At 36.1% G+C, this 14117-nt stretch overlaps 2 protein-coding genes across 2 annotated transcripts; one reads left to right on the top strand and one right to left on the bottom strand.

The window, feature by feature from the left end:
- The first annotated feature begins 992 nt into the window (after positions 1-992).
- Positions 993-4143, top strand: LOC142639793 (uncharacterized). The gene is made up of 4 exons (XM_075813930.1): positions 993-1609; positions 1860-2019; positions 2319-2534; positions 3388-4143. Exons 1-4 carry the CDS (start codon positions 993-995, stop codon positions 4141-4143), a joined length of 1749 nt encoding a protein of 582 aa, XP_075670045.1.
- A 1664-nt stretch (positions 4144-5807) lies between these two features.
- Positions 5808-12860, bottom strand: LOC142638562 (UDP-N-acetylglucosamine transferase subunit ALG14-like). The gene is made up of 8 exons (XM_075812591.1): positions 12591-12860; positions 12440-12484; positions 12298-12350; positions 8215-8437; positions 7971-8110; positions 6422-6568; positions 6276-6335; positions 5808-6156 (listed from the first exon to the last, which is right to left on the bottom strand). Exons 4-8 carry the CDS (start codon positions 8390-8392, stop codon positions 5863-5865), a joined length of 819 nt encoding a protein of 272 aa, XP_075668706.1. The 5' UTR covers positions 8393-8437; positions 12298-12350; positions 12440-12484; positions 12591-12860; the 3' UTR covers positions 5808-5862.
- Between the last annotated feature and the right edge of the window lie 1257 nt (positions 12861-14117).

Here is a 14117-nt window from a genome sequence, read left to right on the forward strand (position 1 = left end):
ATAAAGAGTATTGTAAAAATATTGTGACATTTTATTATATCTCTAAACTTTTTAAATTAGCACTATTTTTTTAGAAAAAAAATAGTGCTATTGATAGAATATTTTTATAACAATTTCATAATAAAGTTTATCTAGTAAGTTGTTATTGGTTTTCATCTAGACCTACTAGTGACATTTTTTTTTTTCCTACCCTTAACAACTTGTAATATTAACTTTATTGTGAAATTTTTGTGAAAATATTGTATCCATAACTTGCATTAAGAGAGGAAATTAAAACAAAGAATTCTCTTTTTATATATCTTGTCATTTTTAGTAATTTATAACTCAAAATGCCACTTTTATAAGTGCTAACCAAACACTTAACTTTTTCAAAAAGCACTTTTTAACAGTTTTTACCAAACATTCAACTTTTTCAAAAAACACTATTTCATTATGCACTTTTTGAAAACTCAACTTTTTTATTATGCACTTTTTCAAAAAGTCCAACCAAACTCACCCTAATACTGAGACAATAACACCTCCTCCTAATGGGCCATTTTGGACCCAACTATTGCTGTTAATAAGCCCACAAGATGTACACGAATTGTCAGGCCCACTACATCTCAAGGAAAGCCACGGGCTGTAGAAACACTTGGTGAACGCAGCAATCCATTTCTAGCAGATGAGAACCCGATATAGAGACGTAAAGCTTCAGATGAGAAACTTGACTATGAATGTGATTATCCAACGGCAGTGGCTGATATTCAGCCCCGCCGAGAATCATGAGTTTGATGTGTTGCAACGTGCAGGGGCTTGGGAACCAACGCACAGTTCAGGAGCTTGAAAAGTTTGTGCAGGTGCAAGATCCCTTCGTCCTGTTTTTGGCCGAGATATGAGCGGATGAAGCTAGGCTGAAAAGACTATGTGATGAATTGCAATACGATGAAGTGTGGGTGGTGGGTAGTGTTACGAGAGCAGGTGGTTTAGCTCTCATGTGGAAAAATTTAGTAGACATGGAGGTTGACTCGGCTTCGCTTAACCATATCGACGCAGTCATTAATAAAGGTAAGGCTGATGCATGGAGATTCACAGGCATATATGGTTTTCCTAAAGCTTGCAGAAAAGCTGAGACTTGGGAGCTGTTGAGAGGTTTGATCCAAAAATTTAGCTTACCTTGGATTTGCGCTGGAGATTTTAATGAAATACTTAGAAATCATGAGAAAGTTGGTGGAGCACCAAGGAGGCAATCTGAGATGAACTCTTTCCGTGACATAGTCGATGAGTGCGGGTTTGTGGACTTGGGGTTTGTTGGTCACAAATTCACGTGGAGAGGAAGAAGACCAGGTGGTGTTGTATTAGAGAGACTTGACCATGCTTTTGCAAGTAATTCTTGGCTGGAAAAGAATCCAGCAACTAGAGTACAACACATTAGAGCCCACTTGTCGGATCAAAATCCTATCATCATTAAACCGGAAGGTATAATAGCATGCCGAAATAAACTGTTTCGCTTTGAACAAATGTGGTTGAAAGAGGATGGTTGTGGTGATACTGTCAAGGCGGTTTGGGAAGATGGTTCGGCTGTCAATTCCATGCAGCTGGTGGCTCAAAAAATTGAGAAGTGTGGGATTCGGTTGACTGAATAGAGTAGACAATCTTTTGGGAGTATTAGACGCCAACTAGAGGAAAAAAACAAAGGAATTGATCAGGGCCGAATGGGCAGCAGCTAGAGGGATTGACACTTCTACTGTGAGAGCAATTCAATTGGAGATAAATGGGTTGCTTGATAAAGAGAGCTTGATGTGGCAGCAGTGATCAAGATCTCTGTTTTTAAAGTCTGGTGACCGCAACACTCGGTATTTTCACAATCGTGCTTCTCACAGGTACAAGAGGAATAAAATCCATGAACTAAAAAACAATGACAATGAATGGTGTACTTCAGACAACCTAATTGCAGAAATAGTAGTCAGATTCTATGAGTCTTTATTCACTTCTTCGCAACCTTCAGATATGCAAACGGTGCTTGAGGCAATTGAACCCAAGGTAACAGTGGGTATGAGCTAGGAACTTGCTAAAGATTTCACTAGAGATGAGATTGAACTTGCTTTAAAACACATGGAACCTTTGACGGCACCGGCTCCAGATGGTATGCCTCTAATCTTTTTCCAATCCTTTTGGTCTATGGTGGGTGATGATGTTACCTATGCTGTGTTTGACTGTCTTAATAATTGTTATATCCCACATGACCTTAATCATACTTTTGTTGCTCTCATTCCTAAAGTAAAAAGCCCTGAATTTATTTCTGAATTTAGACCAATTAGTTTGTGTAATGTGCAAGGAAGGTTATTATGGATAATATTTTGATGGCTTTTGAAACTCTCCATTATATGAAACATCACCAATTGGGCAAAACATGCTTTATGGCTTTGAAACTTGACATGAGCAAGGCTTATAATCAAGTGGAGTGGGGTTTCATGGAAGGGTTGCTACAGAAGATGGGCTTTCATGAGAGATGGATTGCTCTGATGATGGAGTGCATTACCACTGTTTCTTACTCGGTATTAATTAATGGAGAATCTACAAGTACCATTCACCCAAGCAGAGGTTTAAGATAGGGTGATCCTCTCTCACCCTATCTTTTTCTCCTTTGCACCAAAGGACTCCATGGATTGATTAACCAAGCTGTTATATCAGGAAAGATTAGGGGAATTTCCATTTGCAAGAATGGCCCAAGACTTACCTATTTATTTTTTGCAGATGATAGTCTCTTGTTTTGTAGGGCCACTAGCCAAGAGTGCCAACATGTTCTTAGCATCCTTATGGCTTATGAAAGAGCATCCGGACAGCAGCTAAATAGAGATAAAACAACTCTATTTTTTAGCAAGCCCGTTCCTCAAGTTATGCAAGAAACTATTATTTCTATGATAGGTGTGCTTGAAATCAAGCAATATGAGAAGTGTTTGGGTCTTCCCTCCTTTGTGGGGCAGAGCAAAAAAGCTAGCCTCCTCTATATAAAAGAGCGTGTGTGGACAAAAATTAGGGGGTGGAAGGAGAAACTTCTTTCTCAAGCCTGTAGGGAAATTCTTTTGAAGGCGGTGATCCAAGCCATTCTGGCATACTCTATGAGTTGATTTAAATTGCCCACCACTTTATGCAATGAGATTGAGATCATGATTCGAAAATTTTGGTGGGGACAAAGAGGTGATAGGAGGAAGGTTCATTGGGTGAAATGGAGTAAACTTTGTAAGCCTAAGAGTGAAGGAGGTATGGGTTTTCGGGAGCTAGAAAAATTTAATGAGGCTTTGTTGGCCAAACAAGTTTAGAGATTGGCATCAAACCAAGACTCTCTATTCTTCAGATTTTTCAAAGAATTTTTTTTTTCTTTCAAATGGATCAATATTTGATGCCAAGGAAAAAAATGGCTTCTATGCTTGGAGGAGTATACTCAAAGGGCGTGAAGTCATTATGAGGGGTATGAGATGGAGGATTGGTGATGGAAACTCAGTCCGGATATATCATGATAAATGGTTACCAGCTACTGAACATGGAAGAGTCTTTTCTCCCGTTTCGAACAGCAACTCAGAGGCTTTGGTGTCAACTCTGATTGACCATGAGACGTGCAGCTGGAGAGAGGCAGAGGTTGATAGATTATTTTTGCCTATGGAAGCTTCAATCATTAAAGCTATTCCCTTGAGTTTCTCTAACAGGTGTGACACAATTTTCTGGCCGAGGAACCATGATGAGGTCTATTTTGTCAAGTCCGGATATAAGCTGCTCATGGAAATGGAGTGTGGGAATGGAGCAGCTTCTAGTTCATCTTCTATGGGTGCAATGAAGAGCACTTGGAATGGAATTTGGAAGTTAGAGGTCCCAAACCGTATAAGATTGCTCTTGTGGCGTGCTGGGAATGACTCACTACCTACAAGAGTCAACCTGGCCGGCTGCAAGATGTCCACAGAGACCACATGCTCCCTTTGCAATCTGGAACCCGAAGATACATTACATGCCCTCTGGAAGTGTCCACTTTTATCCACGATTTGGCAGGTGGCTTTTGCTGATTTGGTTGCTGATACTAACAATGTTTCTGATTTTTTGAACATTATTCAGCGTGCACAACAGGATAGGTCCCACTTCGGTCTGTTTGCATGGACGACTTCTCTGATCTAGATGCGTAGAAACAAACTCCAGTTCAAGGAAGACACGTTCCCATTGGCAAAGATTAGTTCAATGGCTTGTGAAGGGCTTCGGGAATTCCAGCAATTGCGTCCAATCCACACCAACATTCCACGTATAGTGAGGTCAGTGAGATGGCGCCCTCCACCACCAGATGTACTTAAAGTTAATTTTGATGGAGCTTACTTTGCAGAAGAAAACAAGGCTGGCCTTGGTGTTATAATCCGTAATGAAGAAGAATTGGTTATGGCTGCTTTAACACAACAGATTCCACTACCTGCTATGGTAGAGATGGTGGAAGTGCTAGCAGCGCGCCGAGCTCTTTAGTTTGCAAAGGAGTTGGGTTTTCAAAGATTGATAGTTGAAGGTGATTCAGAAGTCATTATTAATTCAATCAATGGTGGCAATATGACCCAATCTGAGTTTGGGCATATCTTACAAGACATTTCCTTTCTTTGCTCTTTTTTTATTCATGTATCTTTCCAGTATATTAAGAAACAAGGTAATTGTGTGGCTCATAAACTAGCTAGACGAGCTATAACTAATACTTTGGATGTTTGGATAGAGTCTGTTCCTCCAGACACGATTGAAGTTTACAATTTTGATCTTCTTTTTAGTAATCAATAATACTCCCCAATGTTAGGGGCTTCTCAAAAAAAAAAAAAATAAATTTAATAAGAACAGGTGTAATATTCAAATTATAAGAAAAGTAAGTATCACGAAATCCATTTTGGGAAATTCAAAAAAAAAAATCAAGAGAAATAAACCTTGAGATTGTGAAATGTAAGACCCGACGACTCTGGCGACAAGCATGGCAGAGTGAGCAATTGAGATGATGCTGCTGAAACGATTAAGAAGTCTCAGTAGATTCACTTGAGCAAACGATGGGAACGATTGAGAGATCTCAAAATCCATTTTGAGAAAAAGAAGAAATCAAGAAAAATTAAAACTTGAGCGAACTTGCAAAAACGACGAGATTTTAGATTTGAAAAATTAAAACTTGAGCAATGATGCTGGAAATAATGAGATTTCAAATTTTTATTTATTTTTGGATAAGAAAGGATGAGATTTGGGTTTAAATTTGTTCTGAAATCAAAGACATTGATGAAAGTGGGTGTTAAATGAGATGTTATTAGGTGTTGTAGGGTATATTTCTCATTAAGTAAAAGGTTATTGTGGCAACCTATTATTGAATGTGTAAAATAGGGGTTTTACACCCGTCCTTACCAAATTCTAACTCATTATTTTAATGTATTGCAGATAAAAATATGAGATTTGATGTAATGTGTATTATAAAATAAGGTGTATAATTGGATAAAATCGGTTTTTGAGATGCTAAAGCTATAATTTTTAGCACCATTGATGTGAATGCTGTTGGTGGATGAGTATTATCTTTCATAATTATAACTGTGCATTTTTAGTGTGACGATAACGCTGAAATAAGTGAGGGCTTTATTGTATTGATTAAAGTTTTTGCAAGTATAAATTCAATTTCTACCAGTTTGCAGGAAAATAAAAGGATAAAGATTTTCTGTCAAAAAAAAAAAAAAGATAAAGATTTGAGGAATACAGCAAGAGAATGTGCCCCGGATATCTTTAAATTTTTTTTTTTTTTTTTTTTTAACTCAATGAACTCAAGGTTATCATTATAATTATGTAGTATGAACTGAAAAATCACACGTATAATTTTTGCCTCTTTCTCCACAATGGGATTCAAAACACTTGTATTTTCTTGTGATTTAAAAAAAAAAAGAAAAAAAAAAAGACTAGCCATAATAATTTGAAATAGGCAAGTACATTACAAAACTTGTACCCACGGTAGTAGCATGAAGACATGAGACAACCAACATAGTGAGCTCGGGGATATTTTCTCTGTAGTTGTGGCCATTGCACAAAAAACTCATCAGCTATTCGTAAATTATAAAGAAGCAAACCACTTAAAGACAGCCTTTTCACCCTTGCTATACTCTCAACATAAAAGATAGATGACCATCTAATTCCCATTATCTGCACTCAACATTAATTAAAATTTCATTATCACCTCAACGAATCAATCTAGGTGAATTAATTAAGTATAAAAGACCATCAGCAAAAAGAAATAAAATCTTAATGAAACATGTCCAAACCTTAAATAAGAATGCGATTGCACATAGTGGAATACAAGTGCCAGGCCCATTGCATATAATCTGAGGTTGGGACAAAGTGAATAATGAATTATAACCAAAGTAATAGAAATGAAACAGAGAATAAACAAGAAGGATAGAAATAATACCACTTGGGGTCGGATTTTAATCATTAGTTGAAGGGCATTAACAATAGCAAGTAGAGTTGTCCAAACAGAAGATATATACGATTGACCAACCTCCCTACTTCGATATATCTGCAAGAATTGTGCAGTCTTTTCTGCCCTGACTCCGGTCTGCAGTAAAAACAATTTCAAGAAGAAAGTTCATGCATAGACCAGCAAAAATATAATGCGCACCAATCACAATCCACTGCACTTACAATCTATAAACATCCCCACACAGGAGCGCAATGTAATAACTATACCCAATTTAATCTGTCTCTATGTTCTTTTAACCTATTGATAACCATCAAGGTAAAAACAAAAACACAAAGAAAAAAAAAACACAAAGTCATTGTAGAGAGCTAGGAATATTGGAAGAAAATTATATGAATAATTAGCCAGTAGCATCCTGCAAGGCCTGGCAACCAACAAAAGTATAGGAAGTGCTGAGCAAACACGCTGAAGTCTGCAGGAAGTTACTATCTATGAAGCACGGGTGCGTTTCCAGATTCGGGTGCGGGTGCGAGTGAGGGACTCGGCAATTTTTGAAAAAATAGGATGCGGATGCGGTGGGGTGCGGCGATTAAACTTTTTCATATAATTGTAAATATACACCAATTTAAGAGCAATAGTAGATGATAATTAAAACATGATATTCATAAATTAGAATACAACCCACAAATTTATTTTTATTATTTTTTAACATGTATTTCAGCCATGATTTCGGCCAGTTTCTGCTTATTTCGGTTGGAATCGGCACCAAATCAGCCGGAATTAGCGCAAATTGGCCAGAATCTATGCCGAATCGGCCCGTATCGACGTGAATCTGAGCATATTGGTGTGAATAAAAAAAAAAAAAAGCCACATCGGAGGAGCGTCACTGCGAGTTTAGTGTGGGTGTGGCGACCTTGGAGCCGCACCCATGTTTTCTAGGTTACTATATAGCCAACAAATTGAACACCAAAATGCAAGCTACGCGAGACCACAATACATGTTACCAATCTTCTAACCAATGGTTTTATAGTATCAATGGGTTCATGCTACATAATCACCAATCAAGCCAAGAATGCTTCGAACTCCTCCCACATACGACAAAGATGCTGAACTTGAAAGCACATTTGTTTCCTTGCATATGATCAAAATTATCATAGGATCACATTATTCTCTCTCTCTCTCTCTCTCTCTCTCTCTCTCTCTCTCATTGTCAAGCAACAACTCACTTAAGCACAAAACAAGGGAATGGAATTGACACAGCATACAGTCACATGATCAAATTGAAGGCTTAGTCCTTCAACAACCATGTTAGACATAAGACAAGCTAAAAGTCATTCCTTCTCAAATTGAGCAACAAACCAGGATGACTTGGTACAAATCCACTAGCAATGCAAAAAAAAAGGGAGGGAGCTTCCTGAAGGAGAATATATCTGGGATGCATTTAGATTCAAAAAACACAAACCCTTCATTGACTGGGAGACAAGGGGAAAAGGCAAAAAAAAAAAAAAAAGTTAAAATGAAAAAGCAGAACAATATCTACCTCATCAGCAAGGGAATTCTCAAACAAATAAGCTTTTTGGAGACTCATATAGTCAGTAGCGGCAGCAATGTAGATTCTCGGAGAAAACCTGTCTTTCTGCAGCACAGACAAGACATTAAGTATCTCGGCAGTGTGACCGCCTACAAGTGTAAAATGGCCAATGATTAAGAACAAAAAATAATCATAAATAATGAAAGCAACAAATTTTATATTAACAGAAATCAAGGTAGATCCAGAATTTCACCTGAACCTAAAACAATGAGGGTACTGACAGGTTGTGGAGCTCTTTTGCGAAGAGGTTTGCTGCTCCAATACATAGCATAGAGGACACGACACACGACTAAGGTGATACCAATAAGAAAAAATGTAATGGTAGCACTTGAAGCCATAATGGAGAAGCAACATCCATTTCCTTTCTCCATTAGAAGAAGCCTTCAGTTCTTAGCCAATAGTAAGCTGTGTATGCTCTACAGAAATAAGGGAAAAAGAAAAAGAATTAAGAGAGAAGTTAACTCAAGACTGAGGTAGCATTTGGAAAAAAAATTAAATTAAATTCATATAGAGTAAATATGGATACTAAAGTGTGGATTTAGGATATTAATTCCTAAATCCCTTATGCTATAAGTTTATACAATAGAACCTTCTACAGTCATTTTGAAGCAACAATGGAAAAATAATTTGTTGCTTTTACTTTGGAAATTTCCTTTCAACATGTGTTTATTGGATCAATGTGAGAAGTCTAATTTCAAGACAGCTGAAAAACAGGGAGACTAAATAGAATTGGAATCTTTCATTACTTGAGAGAGTCAATTACAATGAGAGTGAAAGAAAAATACAGATTGAAATTAATTGAATGAATAATCTACACTATTCTCTGTTTATATACAAAAGGTAAGATAACTAACTATACAAGTTGGAGCCAAAATCAGTTATTTGAAAACTTCCAGAAGCTATACACGTGGCAAGTCCAAGTAACTAACTCCTGGATTTGTGGAATTAACTGTCTCCACACTCCTAGATGCAGAGCTCATGATGTGGCATAGACTCAATCAATTCCAAGACTGCTGAGCCAACTCTGTTCTCTGATGCAAGCTCCACTGCTTGAGTAAGGCACACCTCATCAGCAAAAGCTGTGTTGCTTGCTGCCCTCGTGGCCTGTCTAATGCCCTTAGCCTCAGTAGCAGATGCACTACCTGCTGTACCACTAGCCAATTGTGTGCAAGACTTCTTTGCAGTCTTAATAACAGCCAAATACAAGGGTAATAGAGAGTGCCAAGAGAAAGATGAGCAAAAGGCTAATCATGGAAAAGTCAAGACCAAGTAAGACAATAATGTTATAGCTATGGATCAACCAAGAAGGATTTTAAGTTGAAAAGCCTTCCAACCATTGACTTTATCTTTCCAAAGGTGATTAAAGAATTGGTACAATTTTCAAGTTCAAGAGTTCTTGTACTTGAACACTCTCAAAATCAAGGCTTAGTTTCTCCCAACTGGGGGAGAATGATATAACCACGGAAGACATTTTGTTGCTACTTCGTATTGTGTACTTTCAAGACAATTTTATTGGGTCAGTGCATGAAGTCCAATTGAAGTAATAGTCATATGGTTTTAAACTTCTAGTTATAAATAAGAAAAGTGGTCAAGTTTGTATTCAAGGAAAAAATTCTAATTTTTGCAACTCTTGCTAATTAAGGGTAATTTGGTAATCTAGGCGAGTCTAAACTTTTCTAGGAGATTATAAGTATTTTAGGTTTAATTCATTGGAGTCTAAGTTAGTCTTTTATCACTTTATTGTTATTCAGAAGTCATTTACTAGTCAAATAAGGAGTTTTAATGCTACTAGTACAAGAAAGAACCCCTATACATTTATGCTCAATGAGCTCAAAAGAACTGAAGTAGAGTTGGCTAATAAGAATTGAATATTTGGTTGTGAAAGGAATGTATGCCCTAGTGTGATATTTTTCCTATATTCTCTCTTTTCTTCTTCTTCTCTTTCTCATGCTACTATTGTTAATAGGAATTTTTCCTCCAGCCTATGAGCACCACAAATTTTTCTCTTTTTCCTTTTTATTTATTTATTGGTAAGTTACCCAATCGGTCTTAAGCACTCACATCACCCTCCATCTTGCTCTTATAAGGAGAGGAGGTTCCATTGTAAGAAAGAAGGAAAAGAGAGCTAATGAGCCTTAAGTTAAGGCTCATTAGCTCTCTTCTAATGAGCCTTAAGTTAAGGCTCATTAGCTCTCTTTTCCTTCTTTCTTACAAACCCCAAATCAAACCCTTTCTTTCTTTCTTTTTTTTTTTCTTTTTTTTTTTACAATCTCTGTAAAAACTGCTCTGCTCTCCTTTATATTGAGACTAACCTAATGATCGATGAATATCCTGTTCAGTATTGTGCTACCAGAAAACATGATGCAGAATACGATCATAAAAAAAGAGTTTTACTATTCTTGTCTTGATAATCATCATGGATTCTGATTTCATCAATAAAAATTAAACATTATTCCTTTTCTTTTACCAGGTTTCAGCTCTGAAAATAAGATGGGACAGCAACAGCAAAGCTGAAGAGGGGGGAGAAGATGCACTGGAAAAATCTTTAGAGAACCTAACCCTGGATTCTAAAACAGAGATTGTTTTTATCATAAAAAAAAAAAAAAAAAAGTTTGATTTGGGGATGTAACTTGTAACTTGAGAGCTAATGAGCTTCAGCTCAAATGGAACCTCCTCTCCTTATAAGAGCAGGATGGAGGGTGACATGAGAGTTTAAGACCGATTGGGTAACTTATCAATTAAAAAAAAAAAAGAAAAGAGAAAAATTTATGGTGCTCATGGGCTGGAGGAAAAATTCCTATAAACAATAGTAACGAGAGAAAGAGAAAAATATCACACTAGGGCATACATTCCTTTCACAACCAAATATTCAATTCTTATTATCCAACTCTACATCAGTTCTTTGAGCTCATTGAGCATTAATGTATAGGGGCTCTTTCTTTTGCGATGATCTAAGAAATCTGTAGAATCCTTATGCTAAAAATGAAAAGAACAGGCCAGTCACAGACTGTAGGGCAGAACAAAAAATACGTGTCCACAGAAATTTCTTTTTTTCTTTTTATCGGTTACATGTTCACAAAGACTTCAAAGTTCTCAAGATGGAAATTTGACAATATCGCCCCTCACACATGTTTGATATACATAACATATAGCAAAAATACTTACCATAAATGTGATTAAAAATCAAGCTCTAAATTACAACCCTCCACATACATAAAACTCTCTACTATGCTCAACCACTTTATCTTCAAAACTTTATAACAGGCATTGCTGAAAAAACTTGGGAAAATTCACCATCAAGCAAATTTTGAGAAAATTTTAAATTAAAAACTCTAAATGAGCTCACTAAAAAAAAATAAAGTTTGACCATACTTGCTTCAAAGAAATAAAATAACCGAAAGAATCACAATGAGAACTTCATGGCAGTTAGATTCAATCCATAGATAATAATGAAAACAAATAATGCCAGCAATAATGATAATATACACAATAAGCTCAAGAGCTCAAAAATATTTCTAAAAAATAAGGACATTCACGGTAGATAATAAAGAAAACAAATGAAGCCAGCAGTAATAACAAATATGCAGTAAGTTATAGAGTACAAGCATCAGGCAACGATAATGATCCTTCAACGTCTAAGTTGGCTACATTTTTTTTTTTTTTTTCCTTTGATAAACTAAAATTATAGCACAAAAATCTTTGCAACTGGAAAATGTAGCCCATCTTTGGCAGTGAATCACTATTATCATAATAGTATTATGGGCAATTAAATACACTATCCAACCTCAATCCTAAATCCTAAATAAAAGAATGCCAAGAAATCCAAACTATTCTTCTTTTTTCTTTTTTTGATAGAAAATCCAAACTATTCTGAGGCTGAACTAAAAGCAATAAACACATCGCAGAGAGCTGAAGTCTAGAATCACATATTTACTACACTCTTTACAAGGTGACCCTCCACCCAAATTTGAGAACAATTCAATCTCACCACCAACCCAACCACCAGCAAACTTACAAAATTTGATTACTTTTTTTTTAATAAAAAAATATGAAGCAACAACTAAACTAAACAAACTTTAAAGGTTCCATATTCATATTCCTGAGATCAAAGCTTTAGAAACCCGTCAAATTTCCTGTCGAAAAATCATACACGCGAAACTCTAATCGTGAAAGGACATTAGAAACGCATCAAATTTAATATTTAGTATTAAATAATTTAAATTCTACATTGGTAAGGGGAATAAAATCTTAAAATTAAAGTAAAAATATCACTAACCATTTTTTGAAGAGACGAAGCCCAGGTAGAATTCGATCCTCTATGGTGTTTCCCTGAGTTCAACAAAAAAGAATAGAGAGGAAAGAGGATTAGGAATAGAAATCCTTAAATTGAAAACAATTGAAAAAGAGATTAGTAGTACCTTTACAATTGTATTCGATTCAATTTAGGTTGATAGGTGAGAAATCTGCGATGAAAAAAATAAAACTAAATTGAACTTTCCCAAGAAACAAACAAAGGACTTACACAGAAAGAAAACTTTTTTTTTTTTTGCTTAAAGAAAGAAAACTCACATATCACATCTAGAACAATCTCTCAAAAGCAATTGAAAAATGGCTTCCAAGAAAAAACTGGGCTACTTACATAGATAATCAGAAACTTCACATCAACCACTGTCTTCGTAATTGTCAGATTCAAAAATTTTGTACAATTCAGATTTAAGGGTAGTTTCAGAAATTGCTTAGCCACTCAAAACGTATAAACCCAGTTCAAACGTGATGCATCAGTGAACAGTGATCAGATTAGGCAAGAACCCGATGAGGAAGAGGAGCATCAGTGTTGTGGGGGCAAAATTTGGGAAACAGTACAGGAAGGGAAAAATTTTAGGACGAAAGCATGCGTTCAAACTTAATTAATTAGTTGGACTTTTTTTGGAAGTCGATTTTAGCAAACTCGACTTCCGGGTAACTTCACACATATTTCTCTGTCTGACGTGGATTAAAAAAAGGTAAAAAACACCCCGTAGAAGTCGAGTTCACAAAACTCGACTTTTATAAGTCGATTACAGTGAACTCGACTTCAAGGGCGCCAAAAACACCCCGAGAAGTCGAGTTCAAGGGTTCTTGTGTGTGATGGGTTTTGGTAATGAAATATTGGATCTTGAATATGTTGATGGCTGTTTGGAGTTAAAACAATGAATAGAATTTAAAATAAAGAAGGATAAAACTGCTAATAATGACACCTAGGTTATCCTAAGTAATTATAATTAGGTAGGAGAGGAGAAGGCAATTGCACTCTCAAAGCTTAAGATAAGTTGTTAATTTTATAAAAATCAATCTCAATATTAATGTTATTGAATACAATATTCTTGTTTATCAAGAAGGAGGGTGTACTAAGAAAGACTTGCTAGGTTGCATTTCATAAGTCTTTTTGCTCAATATTTTAATTTCCTTTAAAGGCATGAATATTTTATGGGTAAGGGGAGAGTTGTTGACTATTGAGAGATTTTGGTAGAAAGTAACTCTTGAAGGATGTTCCCCTGGAACACTTTTGGGGGAGTCTGCTTGATTTTCCTATTTTAATTGTATGCTTTGGCAAACCAAACTATGTTTTATCCCCTTAGTTCTTTATATTGATTAATTTAGTTACTAGAAAAAAAAAGTTTTTCTGTTTCTAAAGGTTTTGGCTCAAATATTTATTTGAAATTTTTGCTGTGCAACTATGCATCTTCAGGTAATCCTGTTCTGAGTGGATGCCCATTTGCATTTGGGCCTTGCCTAAACATGAAAGTGAGCAATCTTAATTGGAGTTATTTAACACAGTCCATGTCAATGGTTTCATTAGCTTTACGCATGGATAGAGTGATTTATTATAGGCAAATAATGCATTGCAGTCCTACCTAATACATTTTCTTAAATTTAACCATGTTATCATGGTTGGCAAAGGTGTTGATCCAAATGAGGGTTAATTACTGAAGGAGGCCTAATAATAGAGCAATGGAGGGTTAGGACAATGAGATGATTTTTCCATGTACTCTTGAACTAGATGGTCTGAGTCAAACTGGTTGGTCAGCAAGACAGAGCCTTAAGATTTAATTAGAG

Source organism: Castanea sativa, chromosome 6, assembly GCF_040712315.1.
Source record: "Castanea sativa cultivar Marrone di Chiusa Pesio chromosome 6, ASM4071231v1".
In the NCBI taxonomy this organism is placed as follows: Eukaryota; Viridiplantae; Streptophyta; class Magnoliopsida; order Fagales; family Fagaceae; genus Castanea; species Castanea sativa.